This window comes from Falco rusticolus, chromosome 12 (assembly GCF_015220075.1).
Source record: "Falco rusticolus isolate bFalRus1 chromosome 12, bFalRus1.pri, whole genome shotgun sequence".
In the NCBI taxonomy this organism is placed as follows: domain Eukaryota; kingdom Metazoa; phylum Chordata; class Aves; order Falconiformes; family Falconidae; genus Falco; species Falco rusticolus.
Window position 1 is genome coordinate 17,570,373 of NC_051198.1, and position 21,740 is coordinate 17,592,112.

The following is a 21,740-nucleotide window of genomic DNA, read 5'->3' on the forward strand; positions in this document are numbered from 1 at the left end:
GTGGACAATCTCAGTGAGTCAGTTGTGCTTGTTCAAGTACATCACACACACCCCCAAGTAATGTTGCCCAAACCGAAAAGATCAATGGAATAAATATCTGGGATCTCTGTTTTGGGGAGCTTTGAAACTGAGGTGTATTTTAGGACAGAATTTAAAGTAATCGTTGTTACAGCTATGACCACTGTGCAGTCTCCTTAAAAAACCAGAATGCTCCAAAGAGTTTGCCTTGGAGAAAGTTGGGACGTAGTCTTGTGTTTGGTATTGTTTATTTAATTTTCCCTTTTCCCAGAATATTATTTATACTTCAAATATATTAGCAAGAAGTAAAAGACAAAAATCGTTTGCAAACTGTTTGGGTTTTGTTGTTTAAGGACTGCTGCAAAATTGATGGTGTCATTTTGAGTTTGAATATAGATACTCAAAGCATTCCAAATGAAATTTGAATTGGGTTTGTTTAATGTTAGTTTAGCTCTTGGCACGGTTGCCTTGCGTCAGTAGCTCTGCAGTGACACTCATAGAGGATGTAGTCATTTTTTTAGTGTGTCGAGAAATAACAAATAATGTAAGTCTAATGGTAATATGGAGCCAAGTTCTTCATTCAGTTGTGGTAAGCTTTGACTTCTCAAAATGAAGAGTAACTTTTTTTTATATTTTCTTTAAAACATAAGATATGATTGCATTCTAATACCTACAAAAAAAAAAAAAAAGATAGGCCTTGTCTGATAGTAGAGCCATGAGCAACTTCTCATTTCATTCGTATTTGAGGCTATGATTTCATTGCTGCATTATTGTAGTAATTCTGCAGTTTATAGGACACTACACTCAATGTAGAAGTCTTTTTTTTGAAAATTCCCTTTTTATCTGAGTTTTGGTGTATGTTGTTAAAATATTTTTCTATTCTTTTGCAGATGGAGACCAAAACAATTTTTAAAAGCAGAATTGATGAGGATACTACGAAATTCGGTAGAGGATGCATATAAACGCCTTATATATCCTCTCCTCTGTAGAGAATTCAGGTAAGCCCGGAATGAACGTGTATTTTCATACTACCAATTTCTTAACAATTCCTTCCCCAATTTTTTTATTAGAATGTCTTTTATCCATTTGAAAATATCAGCATGTTTTTAATCCTTTGTGGTTACGGAAGAAATGAACTATGTAGTCTTGGTTAATTTGTGACCCTCTCTAGTTTAGGCTACAGTAGAAAAATGGCCTTTGTGTGAACACATTTTACATGTTTTCATATCTGTTGCTTGTACATTTATCTAATAAAGTAAGTTTAGATCTACATTACCATAACAATTGTATCTTTTTCTTTGAATTAACGTAAGCCACTAGTTCACTAAATTTTCCCAGCATCTCTTCAAGTCACAGGAATAGTACTGTCAGTGACATTGTTCTGACTCCTTCTCTTCTACCTGTCTCAAAGAAACTAGCAAAGTAAGACTTGTGATTGGAAGTCCCTCATGTTTGTCATCTGTACTTTGTGGTGAACAGATCAGTCATAGCATTAGTCTGATACCATTTTGTGGGTATTGTGATGGCTCTAGAGAAGTCAGTGAACTTATTTCTGGTGATACTGTAGTATTGATGTCATCAGACAAAGTGTCATTTGTAAGATCTATAATATTGTTCTAAATGTGAAGGAAACTTAACACTTAGTGTCAAACTAACATGAATTAAATGGAGTATTTTCATGGGAGTGTACCACATAATTTAAATGAATTAATATGTTAAAAAGTCTATGAATTAGTAAGTTAAAAATTCTAAAAGTGTTATCTTCTAATGGTTAACAGTACTGATGGTGTGATTCTTCTCTTGTATTCAAGAGAAGCTCCTCAAAGCATAACTTGTTTGATTCTGGCAAGGCTTTCTGATATGTGACCTAAATTTTAATACCTGTTTTGAGGTAGTCCAAATGGAGTTGCTTCACCTCTCTTGATTATAAGCCTGTTTTTTGCTACTGTGAATTTCATCGATTTTTGAAACTGCTGAGTTCACTTTTTTTTTTTGTGACCCTAGTACATGTAGCTACTTTAGGGGAGGTACTGTTTACTGTTTGGCCAAAATGATGAACATCTTGTGATGGTGAGTCCAACTGTTGGGTTCTGTTATGTGATTGTGAAAGCAGTTGTCATTCGTAGCCTTCTCTACAATCAAACTCTTTTAAAATAAAGAAAAAAGACTTACTTTGGAGTGGGGTTTGGTTTTATCATAAAAAAGAAAACTGATGTAAGGGTCCTTCAAGGCTCTTTTATTGTGTTTTTGCTTCATGGCTCCTACCGCAGGACCATTGTGGCCAGTGTGTTGTATATAACACTGAGGGCTGTGGCAGCAGTAGGTTGCTGAAGGTTTTCTGTTCTCTTAATTTACAAAAAAATAAAGCTTCCTTCCCTACTACTTCCTAGATGTAGCTCACGAGTCATAAATACAAAGGATAACAAAGCTTGCTGCTTATTCCTGAGTGGCTATTTTCTTATGCTTTACTCTGTGATAATTTTGCATGCTTGGTGGTGTCTGGTTAGGAAAAGCTGAAACATCTCCTATACAGCGGAATGCAAAGCACCTGCCAGGGTTATTCCTGATCCATGACCACTTAACCCTTATCCTTCTTTTATTCTCTTTCTGCCCACACCAGAAGCTGATTTTAGGACTCTTGCAAAGGGCTGCTAAAGTATTCAATACCTCCTTTTAGTATTAATATTTCCAACCCAGCCCCTACTGTTCTTTTTTCTTTTCTTTTTATTATCATTAAATGTTGGAACAGAAAGTTTCCAAGAGTGTATTAAAAAATCTGGTGCTCCTAGTGATCAGAAGAATGAAACTTGCCAGCAAGACAGTTACCTTATTTATTGTTTAATTTCCTTTCTTCCACTCTGTCAGGGACCATCATTTCTTGTATCTGGTATAATAATGTCCAGTGTTGGTTTTGGCTCTTTGAAATACATTTTATTTTGTTGCAGTACTCATGGAATGATTCCATCAGGATTTGATGCAAGTGATGTGGCATGGACATATTTTTTAATGGATAATCCTTTCCTAATTTTCCATGCTTTCTTGAAGTGAGTGCTTTCTCTCCTCTGTCTTTAGGGACACAAACATTCCTCTGTATGTCGTGTTTCGCACCTGAAGTTAGTTTGCAGATATTTTTCCACAGAAAGGATTGCCTCTCAGACTGTGTATGGTAGTGGGGAGTTATAAATCTCAATTTAAAAAATGACTCTTACAACATTGAATATAGAAGTTTGTAGGTCATGGTTAGGTTATTTGCTTTTATCACAACATACCTGTTAGTGATACACAGTCTGAGTGCTTCGTATACTTCAAGGGGAGTGGCTTGAAATTCTGAATTAACAGATACTTTTTCATAAAGTAGCAACTTTTTTTATTGTTGTTGGTTTGTTTTTTTTACAAAATAACCATTCTTTTTGTTCGGAGAGGAGGACTGCTATCTGCCTCTGCCTTATATCTCTGCCTTATTAATGAGAATTGTCACAGATTGGAAAAACATGAAGCTGGGCATCTTGCCATTTGGATGAAGCCAGTAGTGCACTGAAAAAGAGAAAGATGCTGGATTGTTTGAGGTAGCATGATATTTTTTCAAGGATCGTGTTACTATCCTAAACTTGAAATTAAGGGCCAGTACTTGGGACAGTAGATCATGTCATTGATACAAGTGTTGAGTGAGAGACAGTTAGAGAGAGAAGAGAGGTCTATATTTGAAATTAAAAAATACAGGATATTATGTAATAGAAAGGACATACGTTATGTTCCCCCTACGCACCTGGCACTTTCAGTAACATTTCCTGTTACTATAAAAGTTTCTGTATATCCATGCCAATTTTAAACATGATTTCCATAAGGTGCACATAACTAATAGCATGTATTTAGGGGAAATTTTAATTTCTGTGCAAGTCTCCCTTCACAGGTGGACCAATGTGAATTTGCAGTGTGGGAGGACTCTCGGACTTGTGGGCAATAGGGACCCCGTATCTCTGGGGTAGAAGGAAAGATGGGATTCGGCTTGTATCTGTGCAAAGCCTCCAGTCTAAGAGAATTCATCTTCCTTTGTTTACAGTCCACTTCTGAACTTCATTTGCATGCACATATGATTGGTTGAATCTCTGTTGTGTGTGTATGTAGAAGATTCATATGGCAGTGAGGCTTAGGTATATCCTTTGTTTTCTCCACTTTCTCAGAAGCGGCATCAAATTGTTCTGTCCCTGGACTCTCCCTGGAAGTTAATTCTGTGGTTTAGGCTATTTTTGTTTAATTTCTTACGAATGGCAGAAGGATGATCAGGAAATGAAATTGCAACTGAAATTCAGTGGAGACGAGCATAAAATGATGCTTGCGAGGGGGAGTAACTATCTTTTCATAAAGAAAATTTTGAGCTCTGACCTATCCTGACACAAGAAAGATGCTTTGGTACAGTAGAAGGTAGCTCCACATAAATGTTAAGTGCTCAAAAGATAAGATTGTTTGTTTAAGGAATAAAGACAAAACAGAATCATTGATTTAGTTGGCCCATATTTGGAATATTATTGGCCATTTTGGTCCCCTCACCTCGTGGTGGTAGTGAGTTAGTAAAAGGGCTCATTAGAACTGGAAAAGGTCCAGTGAAGGGGAACAAGGTATGACATAATTTGCATGAACAAGGATTGACTATGCTATGACTCTTCAGCTTGGAAAAGAGAGGGCTTAGAGGTGAATGGCATATCAAGCGTTGCACAGTGTTTCTAGAGATAAATTTTTACTCTCTTCCAGTGTAAGACCTAGAGGAGCATAGCAATTAAAAAGACTCAGCTTCCAATGAAAAGGTGGCAACTTTGTACAGTTTGTGATGGACCTGCAGAACTCGCTGCCAACAGACTCTGTGGATACAAGAAATGTGCATGGGTTCAGTAGGAGGCTGGGTAGTGTAGACAAGAGATCTGTTACAGGCTACCGAGGAGACAAATCTTGTCAAGCTCAGGAAATACTCTGAGCTGGCAATAGTTGGAGGCTAAGATATGATTATGGGACAGGTATACTAGTGCTGCTGTATCAGCTGCTTATAGCCACCTTGGAGACAGGATACTGGGATAAAGGGACCACTTACCTGAACTAGGGCAGCCATTCCCATGTTATTCTTTTTAGTGATGGCCATACACAGTGGCTGCCCTTTGGCGGTGAGGGCACATTTGAATTGCTAAGGAGTCTTGGAATGCACATATACCCTTCACCATCTCACTTTAAATTATGTCTGTGTTAATTTGGCACATGTGATACACAATCAAAAAGCACAGGGATATTAAGGGAGCCTTTTGCTATTGAAGACTTCCTTAGAAAATGTTAAATCAGTGACGTTTGAAAGAGAATCTAGATCTCTTGTCTAGGTTGCTTTACAAATGAGAGATTATGAGGTCTTAACAGCTCTTTCTGTACCACGCTGGGATGAGACAGGGCTGAACTGGTTGTTTTGTTTGGATCCTGGGCAAATTCAAATCAGACTCTTAAGTTCCTCCACATCTGAAAATTGCTCAGAACAGCTTCGTATCTCGTCATGTCAAGTAGCCCTCATGAGGGTTGTCCTTGAACTGTGTGTAGCCTGCTTGTGTCACACACTGATTGACCTAAACAACTGGAGTAATTTCCCCCACCCTGTTCTTATATAGGGTTAGTTAACTGGAATACAGGGTTTTTTTCTTCTGTAAAAATAAATCCAGATCTTACTTTTTTCCATGATGGGTAAAAGGAAAAGGAGAATAACCTTTAAGTTACATGAAGGCTTTACTGGATTGCTTTTGCTAGCCTAATTATTATCGTTATTGACAATGTAATGCAGCTGAAAATGGCAATGAGTACCTGCAAAAGAAAAGAGAAAAATCAGGTAGGTGATGAATATTTGTGTCCCCGTTACCTTTTCAATTTTGTGTTTTTCATATAAGATGCCATACCATGACAAAAATACTTGTCCTTATCAGTCGATGTCTTACTTGCTACATCTGACAAGTAAGACATCATGCGTCTTGTACACCTTCATTCAACAAGGCCGATGTGTTTCTCATAACACTCTACAGTAAGTGTTCTTGCTTAAAGTCATCGAAGTCAATCCTTGTTGCACTAACTCACTTCTTTCTATTGAAGAACATTGAAAAGAAAGGTAGGGAACGTCATGGCCCCATCAGCTTACTAGTTTGGTTCTAAGGAAGCAGAATACCCTCCTAGAAAGACCTCAAGTTGACAGAGTGACGACTGTTAAATAATGTAATTCATAGATGAAATGAAATGCTTCATGAATCATGGTGTGTTGGCAATGAATTGGATCGGCCCTTCCAGTTTCTCTCAAGTACCTCCCAGCTGACAGTGATTCTTCATAAGTGGGAAGTTGTGATAAATTCAGTCCGTGCCTTCTTCAAATCCACTTTTCTTTGCAATTAAGTATCTGCTTTGATGGGAAGGTGTTCTTTGCTCAAAATAATGATGTTTGTATGTTAGTATGTGTACATTCTTGTAGATGTTTCTATTATACTCTTTATGCTGATTTACTTTCTTAGAGCCAGAATGAGATGATCATTTAGATGATCCTTTTTTAAAAAGGGTCAAAAACATGATTGGGAGTGTAATACTAATTAAAGATAATGAAAACATGACTGGAAAAAGCCGTACAACTTTGGAACAATTACAAAGTGCGTTTGAAAACTGAGGGGAAAATGTTATTTGCTTTCATCCTTCTAAGATCAAAGTTGACATCTGATGCAGAGAAAGAGTCTGTGATGATGTTTGGCAGAAATCTGCGGCAGTTGCTTCTGACCAGCCCTGTGAGGGGCCGTACTTTGATGGGAGTAGATCCTGGCTACAAACATGGCTGCAAGTTGGCAATTATTTCACCAACCAGTAAGTTTCGATTCCAAATATTTTTGAAAGGACTGATAAAAAATTTAGAGGAAAGGATAGTTTCAAAACCTGCTTTTTTATAAAATGGATTTCTTTTGTTAAGCTTCTAGTGTTTTCCACACATTGTCGTGCAAATTCCTTTCTCCAGGCTTAAGGTTAAGTTTCTGGCACCTGGATTCCACTGTCTCCTTTGGTGTTATTACTCCTCTGTAAAATAGAATTTAAAATCCCTTCTGCCTTCTTGAATAGAGGCTCAAATAATTGTGCCTCTCAGTAGTCACCAAAGAGAACACCTGGTGTTTTTATTGTTTAACAAAGAATTTGAATTGAAATACTTTTAATAACTTGGCTTTTTTTTTTTTTTTAATGTGTAATATCTTGAACTTCTGGACACTTTATCAGTTTTTTTGGTTTAGTATGGTGTGTGTTAATGTGAGAAGTCAGAAACATTGTATTTGCAGAACTTTTAAATTAAGATTTTAGATAAAGAACATCTTAGTCTGATCTGGGGATACCTACCTGTTTAGGCCCATGCAACAATAGTTTGTTTTCCTTTTATTTTATTGCTCTTTTGTCTGAGAATATGTCCACGCAGGGTGGGCATAAGGAAAGGTGTGTTCTTGACACATATTAAAATGGCAATAAAGGTAAGGTAAATGGTTATTAGCTTGCATTGCACCATGAGCTATCGCTGCCAGTTAATACAGTGGTTTCCAAATGTCATAGATGAGATGATGGCATTGGAGTTTTATTGCTCCTGGACTGGAAGTCCTGAGACTGCATTCCTAATTTTCATCTCTCTTTACTGGATCTGTAAAATCTACTAGACTAGAGCAATAAATCTTTTGCAGTGGATTGCTGTTTTTCATAATGTAATAGAGTTTATTTGCCTAATATGACTAGATGCTCATTATTTGTCCTGTAGATATGTACCCAGGAAACTAGAAAATATATCAACACATTTTACTTCAGCAGTCAAAGCATTTTTGTCCTTTGCCCACCAGAAATTTCTTCTAATTTGATAAAGGGAAATATGTCTTATTAAGAAACTTTCTTTGTGAATCATAAAATTAACTTTAGTAATTTTGCGGGATATAGTTTTCTGATCTTTGTGTTTTTTATCAGATGGGTTTGCTTCTCATTATTCTAGGTCAGATACTCCATACCGATGTCGTTTACTTGCATTCTGGTCAAGGATTTTGTGAAGCTGAGAAGATAAAGAGGCTTCTGCTACAGTTCAAGTATGCTAAAAAAACTACCATTTATTACCCTTTTGTACCAAACATAATGAAAATCTTCACTATACAAATACTTTCTTTTGCGTAGAACAAGAATTCTACTGATTTAACTGAAAATATTCTTTTTTTATGTAGTTTGGAGCTTATTTTTCTTTTAGTCTTATGTTCATGCTTTTACACTATGTGTATGTTAGAAATGTGAAATCAAGCCATGGCTATGACTAAGGCTGCATGCTATGAATGTATCCCTATAAAGCTCTGTCAATCCATTTATTTTTAGGAATAGAAATTAACATTTAGCTAAGGAATAAGTTTAGCCTTACGCTTCCTACCTCCCCCTGCCACAACCCCCAAACCACTCATCGATCTTTCCCTGTTCCAAAAGCCGCGTTTAGTTTTTGGAAGAGTTCTATTAAGCAAAGGAAATCCTGCTCAGGTAGATCTCCAGACAGACCTGCAAATAGGGGCAGCATGATTAAAAGGTTATTGTACCCAACTATTTTGGGATCCCCTGTGGACAGACATCTGGTCTACTGAGTCAGCCACTGAACTGCCACAGCATACAGTCCAGTTTGTCTTCAAGCATTAGACTGGCTTTAAACAAGGTGATTTGATGGCTGGCTGACTGTGGTGGGGGCAGTCAGAGGCAATGACCTTGCAAGCTGTTGCAAACTGATGTTCCCATTAAGGAATTAAGATTCTGATTGCTTGGGCTTCTGCCCTTTTTCATGACCCATAACAGATGAGGGAAATAGGAGATGAAAGGGTTTGAGAACTGTAAATAACATTACATTTATTTTACAAAGCATCATTTTTGGGTTTTCTGCAGATATTACCACTGTTCGGTTCCATTACAAATGAGTGAAAACGTTGACTCATCTCTTGAACTGTGACATTGAAAACCTGTTAAACACAATGTGATATTACTAGGAGTATGTTCTCTTTAAATCCAAGCCTTGTGTTATGTAAAATAAGATATATTTCATCGTTGTTGTGGATTGAATGCAATACATGAAAAAGTCTAAAAGAGCATAATTGTTCATTATTTTTTATCCTGTGCGAAGCTGTAGCACTGTTGTGATTGGCAATGGCACGGCCTGCAGGGAAACAGAAGCTTACTTTGCTGACTTAATTATGAAGAAATATTTTGCACCACTGGATGTTGTTTACTGGTAAGACCACTTTGCTTGCTGGGATATTCATTGGTTCATCATATTTTAACTCAACAGGTAGTTTTAAATGTAATTTTTTGAAGTATTTCTTTTTGTTGCCTTGTCTTTGAGTCAAGCTTGACCCATCCTTCTAGCCAAAGGAAAGTGGCTGTAGCTCTTTGGAGCATGAGAGTAGCTCTCCTGAGTCAGTAAGAGAGGCTCACTGATGCATTTTATTTTCTCTTCCTGAGGTTCAATCTGTTGCTATTATCATTGTAACCAAGTATGCGAGAATAGCAGCTCAAACAGCCAAGAACCTGTTTGACGTTGTGTGTTTATTTCTTGATAAATGAGATTTAAATGCAAATGGTAAAGCTTGTGTTTTCCAACTACAGTATGGAATCCTTGCTTATCCTATGGGTATTAAATGGTCTGGAAATAAGTATCTTGTTAATACCTAGCAGAACTAGTGAAGGTATTTATCTTCTTTGTGTTTTTTGGCAAATGTTTAATTTCACTGTCGTTCACTTCATATAGTTTAAAAATCTGTTATGTTGACATAAGCACTTTTGTCTGAAAGAGTAATAGTGAGTTCATTTATTGATCATATGCTATAAAATGTAAATAACTGGTTAGTTTACCCAGAAAAATGTATTTCTATAATACTGTGCAGGATGGTTTTCTCACTGCATTTTCCTCTTTTGCTTTAATATTTTCTCCATATTTATAGTTCAGTATTATAGAATTTGCAACATAATTATCAGTATTGATTTTTTTGGGGCCAGTAGAGCTACCAAGTTCTTGAAACAGACAAAAGCTCTTGTGAAATAGGATTTACTATAAATACTCTAAGGCAGAAGTCAGCTTATCAACTTGGTTGTTTTTTCTAGCAGTGACAGATAATTTTTTTAACCTTTCACTTTTTCTGAAACTTGTTGTGGTATTTGTAGGTTGAATATATAAATGCATTTGTCTAGCCTGCCAGATTAATTCCTGGAAGTGAAAATTAACATTATCAAAAGCATTTTTACTTTCGGTATATGTAATTGTTAATATTTTTATTGTGCTGTGCTCATATATGGTAAAGAGCTAGTCCCTACTTCAGAATTGGTATGCGGAATACTGAGGTACTGCATATTAAAATAAAAATTATAAAAATGATATTTTTTTGTACTGCATGCTATAGGTGACATTTGATGGTGGTGAACTTTGTAGACTGCTGTATGTTTGTGCGTTTATGTATGAAGCTGGGCTTGCCGTTCTTGTGTGTCTCTTCACATTTTGACAGTCCTAACAAGAGTTTCTTAAAGATTGGGGTTCCCATGTTGCTCTTTCTGCTAAACTGGTTTTATGTGCACCTAAGTGCATTATCCAGTGCTGGGGTTTCCCAGCTATGCTGCTAAATCCTGCAGGGTAGCTATTCTGTTTGCTTTCTAGCTCCAGAAAGCTTTTTTTCTTAATCTACTTGGTATTTCTTAGTAACAGAAGGGAATGACGAGTCCAGTCATCCACCCCTCACTTCCGATAATCCAATGAGATGCCTGGTATTTATGTCAGTCTGAGTTCAAAAATGTAAGTGATACATGGTAAATGAGGAGCAATTAGTACAGAATTACTGTTTGAGTAATAGGTGACAGTAGGCATACATTGTGAGAACTGCTATACCTTTTGAGGGGAACTATGAAAGGTGATTTGGAAGCGTGTGCTCTGCTCATCCTCTTTTTTATGTTTTAAATTTTTTTAATTAAAAAAACATCCCCCAGAGCATGTGCTCTCAGATCACAAAAAACTTCTGTTTCCATGTAGAGTCTTCCCTTGATTATGTTCTTTTCTCTTGATAGAGGAAAATGAGAGCTTTGTTTATATATAGACTGAATACAGATCTATAATCAGTTCTGTGGAAACCCACTGTATGCTTTTGAATTAAGTGATCTTTAAATAGATTTTCTGTTGAAATATCTAAGAAACAATTTAAGTAATGTTGGAACAGTTAATTTTTAAAGATTTGCTTCAGCAGGTTGCATTTAATGGATTTACTGTATAAAAAATGGGTTTAAAAATCAATTTAGTGTTTGAAATGCAGGGGGAAAAAACAAAACAAAACAAAACCCCCAAATAAAACCCAAACCAAACAAAAAAACTCAGAACAAAAGAAAAACTCTCCAGTACTTAAACTGTAACAGAATGAGTCAGTTGCATCTAACATGGTACCATTTTCTAAGCATTCAGCTTCTTGCAGTGATGCACTGAGCTGCACGAAGGTGGAAAACCTTGCCCAGCAAAACAGTGCTCAGTTCGTTGCTGTGTGCAAGTTTCAGAAAATCACCAGTAGTATTTGCATTTACAATCTTTTTCCTTAAAGGAGTCCAAATGTCAAGTGGCTTGGCAGATGAGGATGGATTGTTTTATAGTGCTGTAAAACCAAAATCCCAATCAACTTAAGTGGTCATTCAGCAAGGTGGCTGATAGAGAAGTACTACAGACTTCAGCTTCCTTGGCAAATAAAGCTTGTAACATGACACTACTTATTTTTTTTTCTTAAAAGTGGAGAACAGAAACAGAAATCTTTATAAAAAAAAAAAAAAATCTGTTCATACTTTCTTGTCCGGTTCATCATATGGAACTTGGATCATGCATTTCCAGGGAATTGAGACATTAATAGTCTGTACTTTGGGAAGGAAGGTTGATACATGCAGAAATAATCTGGACAGGTATGCACTCTAATGAAGGTTAATTATAATAACCAGCTGAACACTTAATTGGTTGCATGTATGTGCAGTACATGCTGAAGTGTGCTGAAATAGTCTCTCTGTTACTGAAGTCCTGTACAATAATTTCAGAATTGTGCATGAAGGTATTCCTGGGCTTTAGTATATGACTCTAGTCAGCACTGGACTACACAGCACTGATCTACAGACTTAAATAGGACCACCATTTCACCATTTATTTTTTTTTTTAGTTGTGTGGCAAGAACCAAATTAACGGATTCTCACTTTAAAATAAGTAAAATCAGTATGAAAAGAGACTTCCAAAATAATATTCTTTATTTTCTTCATTTCATTTTCCCTCAAAAACATTACAATATTTTGATGACTGCGTTGTCTTTTTCAATGCTGATACATATATGAAAATCAAGCAATTAAAGGAACAATCCTCACCAATAGCAAGTGCAAACAACATACAGTTTTACTAAAGTTTTCCAAAGATAAGACATATCGGTGAAGACAGTAGTAGCAGAGGAGGCATGTGGCATGATTTTTTCGTGTGGCTTGAAATGTGTCTGGGCTCAGTTTGACAGTTTTTTGTTTGAGGCAAATATTTTTCACTGTTTTTGTAACAAATGTGCTTTCAGATACCTACATCCAACCTAAATAACTGCAGGACTGACTTTTTTTTTTTTTTCTTTTCCTCTCTTTTTGAATATAGTTTCCCTTTTAGAGCCGTGTTTATTGACTTAGATTAGGACTGGACTAGAGCCCAGAGACAGTCGTATCTAGTCTTCAGGTTTTTTGTTACAAATCAGTTTTTGTTACAAGGTTCAATAAATATTCTTGATTATTTATGTTAGTTCCATTGTGAGTTCTTGCCAAAGATACATTGTATTATAACCAAAACAGATGTTCTGTTTTAGATAAGTGTATTTGTTTTAACAAGACCAGAAATGTAAATGAAACAACAGTGTGTTCAACATTAACATGACAGAAGATGAACTTGTAGGATTTCATTGGCCTTTTTGGATCAAATGAAAACCTTGAAAAAATATTTCAGGAGTCTCATTCCACATTTCGATCACTGCAATTGTTTTTCTTTGATTGCTGTCAGTTGTAGGCATCTTGGAAATGAAACCTATCTGAATGACAGGTGAACTATGCTAGAGCAGGACAGCTCAATCCTCATATTTGGAAAGATAAAGTCACAATTTTAATTTTTCTTTCAGCCTCAGTGGTTTCATTGTCACAATACAGACATTCTTACTGGTCTGATTGTTACATTAATGCACACTCAGAATAAAGTATTCCAGCTCATATTTAAAAAAAAGTTTAATAGGTGTCATGAATTGTTAATTGTTTTTAACAACCAGTAAAGAATGCAGACAGGCAAGCGTATTTTTTTTGTTGCTGTTTTTTAGGTGTCTCGGTGTTTAATATCTCTTATACTTGCTTAAAAACTTGATACAAAATCCTTTTCTGCCACTTTCAGCAAAACCTTTTCTTGCTCTTGAGACTTTATAAGCAACATAATTAATAATTTACTGCTGCTTAAGTTCAAGCACTTCTGTACTGTGACAAATAGGGAAAGTCTGTAACGTAATGTCTTAAATTTTTCTTTGAGTTTTCTTTTAATGTTTAAATTGTCTGCTTTAGAATACTTGGAAATGTTCTGCTAAGGTAGAATAGGACTGTTTAATACCTTTTGAAGTTGGACCTTGGTGGCAAGAAATTGATTTGGAAATATTTGTTCTACAGGAATTTAGGTCCGCTTGTATTTTATAGGTGTCTGCACATGCTTTAAATATCCTTTTCAATTTAAATGTGTGTTTTATGTTGTTGAATATCTACATTATACTCGCTCAGCTTTAACAAATACCACTTTCAAGTTCCATGCCTCTACATTTCTAATGTTACACTAGCTTAATTCCCATTACTTTTCTGCTTCATAGCACTCGCAGTTTGAAAGGGACCTAACATTCGGGTTCACATTATGATAATTAGGTTTCAAAGCAGTGTGGGGGGATTAAGATGTCTGAAGTCTAGTTGCTGAATAAAGTTCAGAACTACTTGTAAAACTTGTTTGAGTGGTTAACAGAAGTGGTTTTATTTATTCAGTGCTCATGCAGCATTAATCCGTATTTCATCAGGTACCCACAGTGCTGTAACTCTAGATATGACCTTGGGACTTAATTTACCCCATCTCAGTTTTCCTTATTAATGTGCCATGAAAGAGGTACATGAAAGATAGCCAACATCAAAGCACCTTTTCAAATAAAGTGGTTGATATGAATCCTCTGGTATTTAACACTGTCTGTCAAATGTTTCAGCTGGTTTGCATCCTTTTACAAGCTATTGCTTGCTGCATTAATGCAGTTGTTTCAAGTCTCTTGAGAGTACAAAGGGGGTAGGGTTATGGGAAACTTTATTCCTATTTCTTTTTTATTATATTTTCTTTAAGCTGTTATTTTTGTCTGTTTAAGCTATATAACTCCATTGACGACACATTTATGTATGCACACCTACACACCTTAGGTCATTAGATGTCTGACACAGAAGGTATAAAGGAATTTGGAAAGTTCTGGCAAAAAGGAATACATACAGGGCAGAAACAATGCACACGTCCAATATGTGCACTGAAGAACCTTTGTTCTGCTTTCATCTCTTTCAATCTCTAGTGGAGTCATGAGAAGTCCTAAACAATGAAGAAATAATCTGAGGAGCAAACAGGTTTACAATGTGCATGAAGAGGTCATAGTCAATTAAAAACATTTTGAATTATGTAGTGATTTACAGCCAAAATGTCTTCTGTCACTTAGAATTTGTTTTCTGTTGTGATTATTTGCCATAGCTGAGTAAGAACTCGTGATCATGCACACTTCAAGTGAAAAATCACTTTCTGTATATTTATATTTACATGAGTCAGTCCTGTAAATTGGAACCTCGCTCTGCATAGAGACTTCTTCCTGCTATTCTTGATTATTCTTAAGTTTAGATAGTCTATTGATAAGCACAACATGGGCTGTTAAAAGTGTCGCATTTAAAATGGCATCAAATGTTTGTTCCTTGTGCATCCACAGACTGGTATCCTACATTGAGCTGATTCAAAAGACGAAATTCAGAAGATTCAGAAAATCTTAGATTTTGAAGCAGTCCAAGAAAGTAAAGATTCCCCTCTGCCCCTGCACTGTTGCTTGTTTTAAAAGTTTAGTGTAGACACCGGTATCATCTCTAGGTGTGTTTTTCTGAGCAGAAGAGGAGAAATGGGTAAGTGAAGTTACAGTGGGACAAGTGAAATAGGTGATAATTTCTGACTTGTGTAGCATGAATTTGAAACTTTTTAAAACAAAATTTATAAGCGATACACTTGACATGATTATGGAGCCATCTTTGAATTCTATTTCAGAGAAATAACTCACAGGTTTTTAAGATAAGAACAGGAACTATTTGAGTATGTCACTGTAGTTAGAGATTAATTCCTTTAAGTTCAGAAAAAGTAAAATGTATGTGGAGTCTAGACTTCAGCAATATGAAGGCAGGGGGTCAGGAAGTAAATTTAACTAGCGAAAGAAAGCTGAATCTTGAGAAAAAAGTTCATTTTTCCAGAACACTAGGACATGTAGTTTGACTTGCATCCAGAGCAATCTATGGGAAAACAGTCTTGGGGGAGAGAGGAAAGCTATTCATGTAACTTCCTTTCTATGTTTTCTCTTTCTAAAAGAAAATCATAGTAGCAGTAATGTCAAGCACTGATTTTAAAAGTTATGTATTCTCAGTATGTAAATCTTTCCAGACCTTTAAAGGATACTAAACAGACAAGCAAAAAAAAAAAAAAAAAAAAATCACTTCTGTATAATTAGGGAAGAGTTTAGGATGCAAAGCCGTTAAGCATGTGGTAAGTTGTTTAAGGGCAACTTTGCACGCTCTTCAATTGGAAATATACTGATCTCAAATACACTTCCATCAATCAGATAATAAATTTGAGAAATTGATCACAATAATTCCTGTACCATTCCCCTTTTGTTTTTTAACAGAAAAGTAATTTTTTTATATTTAGGATTGAGTATTACTTCTCTATTTTCAGTTGTATTTTATGTTCCCTGCTGAGCAGTAATTTGTACACAGGCTGTTTTCTTTTAGAACTTTGTTATTTTCAGATAAAAAAAAGCCCACTTTTTTTTTTTTATTTAAGATAATCAGCTAGAAGAGATGTGGTATTGCAGTACAACAGAAGTCAGGTGAAGAAAGGGAGCCATCCAAAAATATTTACAAACACAAAAGAAGGACATGTTGGATAGGTAAAAGGTGGAGACAGACAAAGGATGAGCAATGAGCAAGTGCTACTGTTTCTGCACAGTCTGTGCCCATCAGGTCCCCTGGAAGCAGTTTTGGAATGTGTATTTCATGGGGTGTATTCATAGAGCAACAACTGGGTGTTTTGTTCCTAAAGCTCACTTAAAACAAAGTCAGATTTTTACCAAATATTTGTAGCAGCGATTTTAATGTTCAGCATAGAACTGCTATACTACTATGCTTCCAGTTAGGGAATTATAGTTGTGGGCTGTGTTTGGCTCAGTAGTAGAAGTCTTTAAAACACTATTTTTATCACTTAACATTGTGTGCTGGTCAGTCTTTCAAATGCAATCTCCCTTCTTAAGAACTTTCTATGATGACAATGAAAATTATTCTGGCCTAAAGTCCCTTGTTAAGGCTACTTTCAGAGCTCAGAAATAAGGAAGGATTTAATAGATTTAAAGAAAAAGAGATGACCAGATATTAAATTTGCTAGATTGCTACAGTGAAACAGAAGTAGTTCATGTGAGTGTCTGATATTTTTGAGGGGATGGGGTACTGTACAGGTTAAAAATAAGCTTTTTATTTCAGACTGAAAGGATTCAGGTCACTGTTTAACGTGGTTACAACCTTGAAAGTTTTTCTGTGCCATTTGGTTGACACCACAAGGTTCTTATCTGTTTAATTTCAAGGAAAGATTTCCAGGAATACCTTTAGCAGAATGAACGTAACATAAGGCAATATTATAACATGCCCACTTGGCCAGAATTGGTGTTCTTATTCGGTCTGACCTTCTTTTGCTGAAGGGTCCCCAAACCACCCTTTTTCACGGTGGCTGTTGCATCACTTACATGACGTTTGGAGTATTAGTAGAGATACTGAAGGACAAAACTTCCAAGTCATCATCTGTGTCTGACAGGTTACGTGCAGGTCTGCACTGCGTGTGCTGCCTTGTACTTGGCAGGAGAAGGTGGGGAGCCTTTTGTTCAGAGGTGTCTGAGTGGTGGCCAAGGTCACGGGGTGGCTTAAGGAATGCAAGAAGCCTGAGAGACTGGGTAGCTGGTGGAGGAAGCGGTGCAGAAAGAATGAGGGTGCAGTCAGGGAATAACAGGCAGGGCACTTTCAAGGTACTTCCTCTAGGCAGAAGCACTGAAGTACAGTCTATGGGAACTTCACACGGCTTTCAGCTCTTTGTCGTTTCAATGCAGGCTACGTCAAGAGAACAGTTCCCTCCCCTAATCGTTTGTGAGTGTGAATGGTGTACAGCCCAAGCTTAAAACTGAGGTTTGGACTTCAGCTGAAAAATGTGACCTAATGACATGTTATGGCTTCTCACAACAAGCGTTGGAGCCAGACTCTCAGCAACTGCATCTATGAAACTTTTCCCAATATTACAGGGTTTTATTATTTTTTTTCTCTAGCTGGAGTGAGCTGAAGTATGCTTGTTCCGTGTAACGCCAGAGAGTGTTTTAAATTGCTGTCTATTCCTTATAAGGCTTAGAAAGTTAGGGTTTGGTCAGTTACTGTAAGACATCACGTGAAGAAAATGAGTCATACTCTGTACACAGCTAGGAATGTGAAAGTTTAATGATATGAGCCTTAAATGTTCCAGGCTTGGTATTGATCCTGATCTCAAACAAACCAGAAAAGCTTAGACTGCAGCACTGTTTTAAGTGCTTCCAAAACTAGCATGTTTGGTTCAGTGTCTCTGTATTTTTAGGTGGGGTGTTTTTTTTTTTTTGTTGTTTGCTTTAAAGTTAAACAGCATGTGTGATTACCTCCATTTCCATTGTAGTAGAGATGGAATGTAATCAGATTTGGATGTTACCTGCTCAAACAGAAGCCAAAAGAGGTTAGATGGTGACCAAGCTGAATCACAATGGATCTTTGACGTACTTTTGACTTGCAGAGCATCAAAAAATTCACTAGTGGCAGTGTAGAATTCATTCCAGAGACCGTAAACCTTCTGACAGTGGGCTGGTTTCTTCCATGTCCTTTGTGAACCCATTGGAAGAAGCCTGTGAACTACAGAAAGAACTAAGGACCCAGAAACTTCATATTTAAAATACATGAAATTGTGCATAGGCAATCCTCCCCTCATTTGCATTTGCAGAACTCTGATTACAGAAACGCGCAGTTGTGATGCTTATTACCCCTGTCTGTCCATTTTACACTGCTAGCGTTTACCCATTGCCTGAGATTATACAGCATGGCTCCACAGTAGCATGGTATCTCCATGCTAACAAAATCTTTGATACTGAGAAGTGAATGTAGATTAAACCCATTAAAATGCTAACTTGTGATTTGTGTCAATATTGCCTTTCTAAAATAAGTGATGCCTGTGGTGTTTGGGATATTACTGTCTCCTCTTCATACTTGAGACATCAGAAACATATGTTTGTGTGTTTTAAGTGACATTGACATGAAATAGCTGTGGCAATTGGTAAATTTTCACTAGTAGAGAGGAAACATTTATTTAGCCTCCTCACTATGTAAAAAAAGGTCCAGCAGGAATTACTTGCGGAATACTGTCAGGAGTTAATTTAAATGGAAGCATCCAAATATCGTGATTAATGCTGAGAGCATCCAGATTAAAATTATATAAATACAAGATGTATCCTCTGATTTGTGAGGTACTAAGACTGAGTATTATTGCACAGTCTGACCTGGTTGTATATTTGGGTGGTGTTTTGTCTTCAAATAGACATGCTGTAGGAACCTAACGGAGAAGTAAGCATTTTTCCATTTGTGTGAGGTTGCCAGTAATATGTTTTTACTTAAGTTGAGATTCTGCCAAACTTCATACCTATTCATTTGTGAAACACTTGGTGCTCTGCATTTCAGCTCTTACTGGGCTTCCTTTATTGTTGTGTGATGTGATATACAGATTTATTTATTTATTTTTATATACTGTGCTATTATTATTGATGCTGATAGCAGAAGCTTAGGTTAGGTGGTTAGATTACATTAGGCTGTCTAACACTATGTTAGATACTTTGGAATGAAATTCTTCGATCTAGATCTCTGTTAGAGAGTGTGTGTGGGTTGCATGTATTTCTAAATAATAATTAGAAATGTTTAAGAAAATAAAGGAGTAAGCATATGCACAAATGCTGTCATTAGTGGGGAAAAGTTTCTTTATTCTTCAAATTATCAATACTGTTGAGAATCAGTAAAAATGAAAGTTGGTGGGCAAATCCAAAGTTTGGATCCCTCTGAAAATACTTTCAGGATTGTTTTGAGAAGTAAACCTCAGGAAATTGCCACCTGTGCAGCTGCTAACAGATTCCTCCAGTACCAGGAGAGTAACTTGTTACAAACCTCAATTTTATGAAAAAAACCAAAATGGCTTGGATTTTAGGGAGACTTGAAAATTAAACATTAATGACAAATACGTGGCTGATAGCCTAAGAATCTTCAGGACTGGAGAGCAAATACAGCATATCTGTCAGTAAAGCAAGGACTCTTTCCTTCTGCAGTTACATAAAATTGTTATTCCTCTTTCTGATTTCAGGCTGTTGACTCTTAGAGGCTGTTGGCAGTGTAGGGGTGAGTGGTACCCATCTTGCACCTTCACTTGGGGTAATTTTGTGTGAAACTGCAGGCTATGCTTACTTTTCTTATCAACAAAGTATATGGCAGTTTTGAAGGCTTTGTGAATGCATTGAAAGGAGCCACAGCAGTGATAGATACTGCAGCAAACATGATGTTTTCAGGGCATGAGAGACAAGAGAGCATAGATGTGCTGTGTGATTCGAAGGGACTTTGAGTAGGTTATTTCATCTTGAAAAGGGATTAATTTAGATGTCTGCAGTGTCAGGCAGTTGTAACTAAAGGTGCTTATTGAGAGTAATTCTTTTCTATAACTGGATCCCAGCAGTTTTGTCAATGATGAGTAAGTGGAGGGAAGGAGAAATGTTCCATTTCTCGTGGTGGGTGACATGGAGGCAAGAAAAAGTATGTCTGAAAGGAGACATCAAAAAACAAGCTACATGAAGCAGCTTCCTCTGTACCAGGCCCTCTGAGCAGCAACTGGGAGCAGGCGAAGGGAAGCGAAAGGGCAGAGAAGGGTGGTACTGGTTTTCCTGTTCCTTTTCAGTTTTGGGAGATCTGTGTTGCTTTGGCTTAGAGTATGGTTGTAGATGTTATCATGTCCTTCTAGGAGTTCTGTACATTAGTGTTTTTTCCTTTTCTTAAATACCCAGCATTCCTGAAAACAGATTTGTTGCTCAGAGAAATGTTTTCACTTTCATCCTGTTTGCAACTGCCAGTAATATCATACAGCTCAGTTGTCTGGAGCTTTCTAAATAAAAATTCTGGAGGTGGAGGGCAGGGGGAAGTTGTCCGTCTATATGAAATTACAGTTATTGGTAATGTTAAATTGGCTTTCCACGTAAAACCTCTCTCTCAAACCTAATTAATTTTTATATTTTGTTAAATAGCTTTGGCAGCTAAGGCAACATGCCTACTGCCTGTTCAGTTCTTTTATTGGGTTGAACTAGAACTAACATTTGGATAAAATACATTTTGACATTTGAATTTGACATAAATATTTCAGGGAAACAGTTTAGACATGCATCCTCCATGGGTGATTCTCTTGTCAGTGTTACGATGTTGTACTTTTGGAAGAGGGCTTTCAGTAAGATCAGTGATGCATTTATTACTTGTTCCTGGTTTATTTTTCCTGGTAGTATAAAATCACAGCACAAAGTTACTTTGTCATTCTTTTATTAAAGTTATTTTTTAGAAGTTAGTTTGTCATTTTTAAGTAAATCAAACTGGATATTCTTGTGTTACTTCTCAGTGATTATCCTTCAGCTGAAGGAAATGTTAACTCTAATCTTCAGCTATAAGAGTAAATAGAAAGAGACATTGTCAATTTGAATGTTTTAAAATAAAATAATTTTGAAATCATGATATAGCATCCTTTTAATATATCCTGTTTCTTTAGCTAATAACAACCAAAAAGGACTTTTAGAGGAATGTTTAATTCCCTTCAAAGGAATGCTTAAGGCTGTCCTCTGTTCCTCTTGTTTTTCCCTGCTCCTGTTGTCCCTGTCTGGCTCTGCTGACGTCCTGCTGTCTCTTTTACCTGCATGTCCACAGCCGCCTGGTCCCTCCTCAGTTGTAGCTTTCTCCTTAGGGAAACTGCCTAATGACCTCTTGGCATTTCTGGAGAAGACCACTCACTGGAAAGACCGTGTTTCTGGTCGTTATTAGCAGAGCAAGTTAGGGGAAATGATTTTTCCTTTCACTGGCTACTTTTTGCAGGAGTGATGTTTTCTGATTGAGACAGGATTTTGAATAAAGGGGTTGTTTGGTGCTAAGCGAGAAGGAAAAAATGGTGACATCTAATTCAGAGGAGATTGTTTTCAGTTTTATGGTCTGTAGGAAATTCCTTCCAGGTTTTTATAAGTGAAGATACAGAGTAAATGTTGATAATAATGATTTGTGTAAATAGGGGTGTGTGT

The 21,740-nt window shown here is 36.6% G+C and overlaps 1 protein-coding gene across 4 annotated transcripts in view; it reads left to right on the plus strand.

Moving 5' to 3' along the window:
• Positions 1-21,740, plus strand: part of SRBD1 (S1 RNA binding domain 1) — a 128,440-nt gene that overhangs the window by 25,264 nt on the left and 81,436 nt on the right. For all 4 annotated transcript variants that reach the window (XM_037405632.1, XM_037405635.1, XM_037405634.1 and 1 more), the window contains 4 exons: positions 909-1,016; positions 6,722-6,879; positions 8,030-8,120; positions 9,182-9,289. In XM_037405632.1, the coding sequence (XP_037261529.1) occupies positions 909-1,016; positions 6,722-6,879; positions 8,030-8,120; positions 9,182-9,289 (465 nt within the window). The remainder of the gene's footprint in view (positions 1-908; positions 1,017-6,721; positions 6,880-8,029; positions 8,121-9,181; positions 9,290-21,740) is intronic.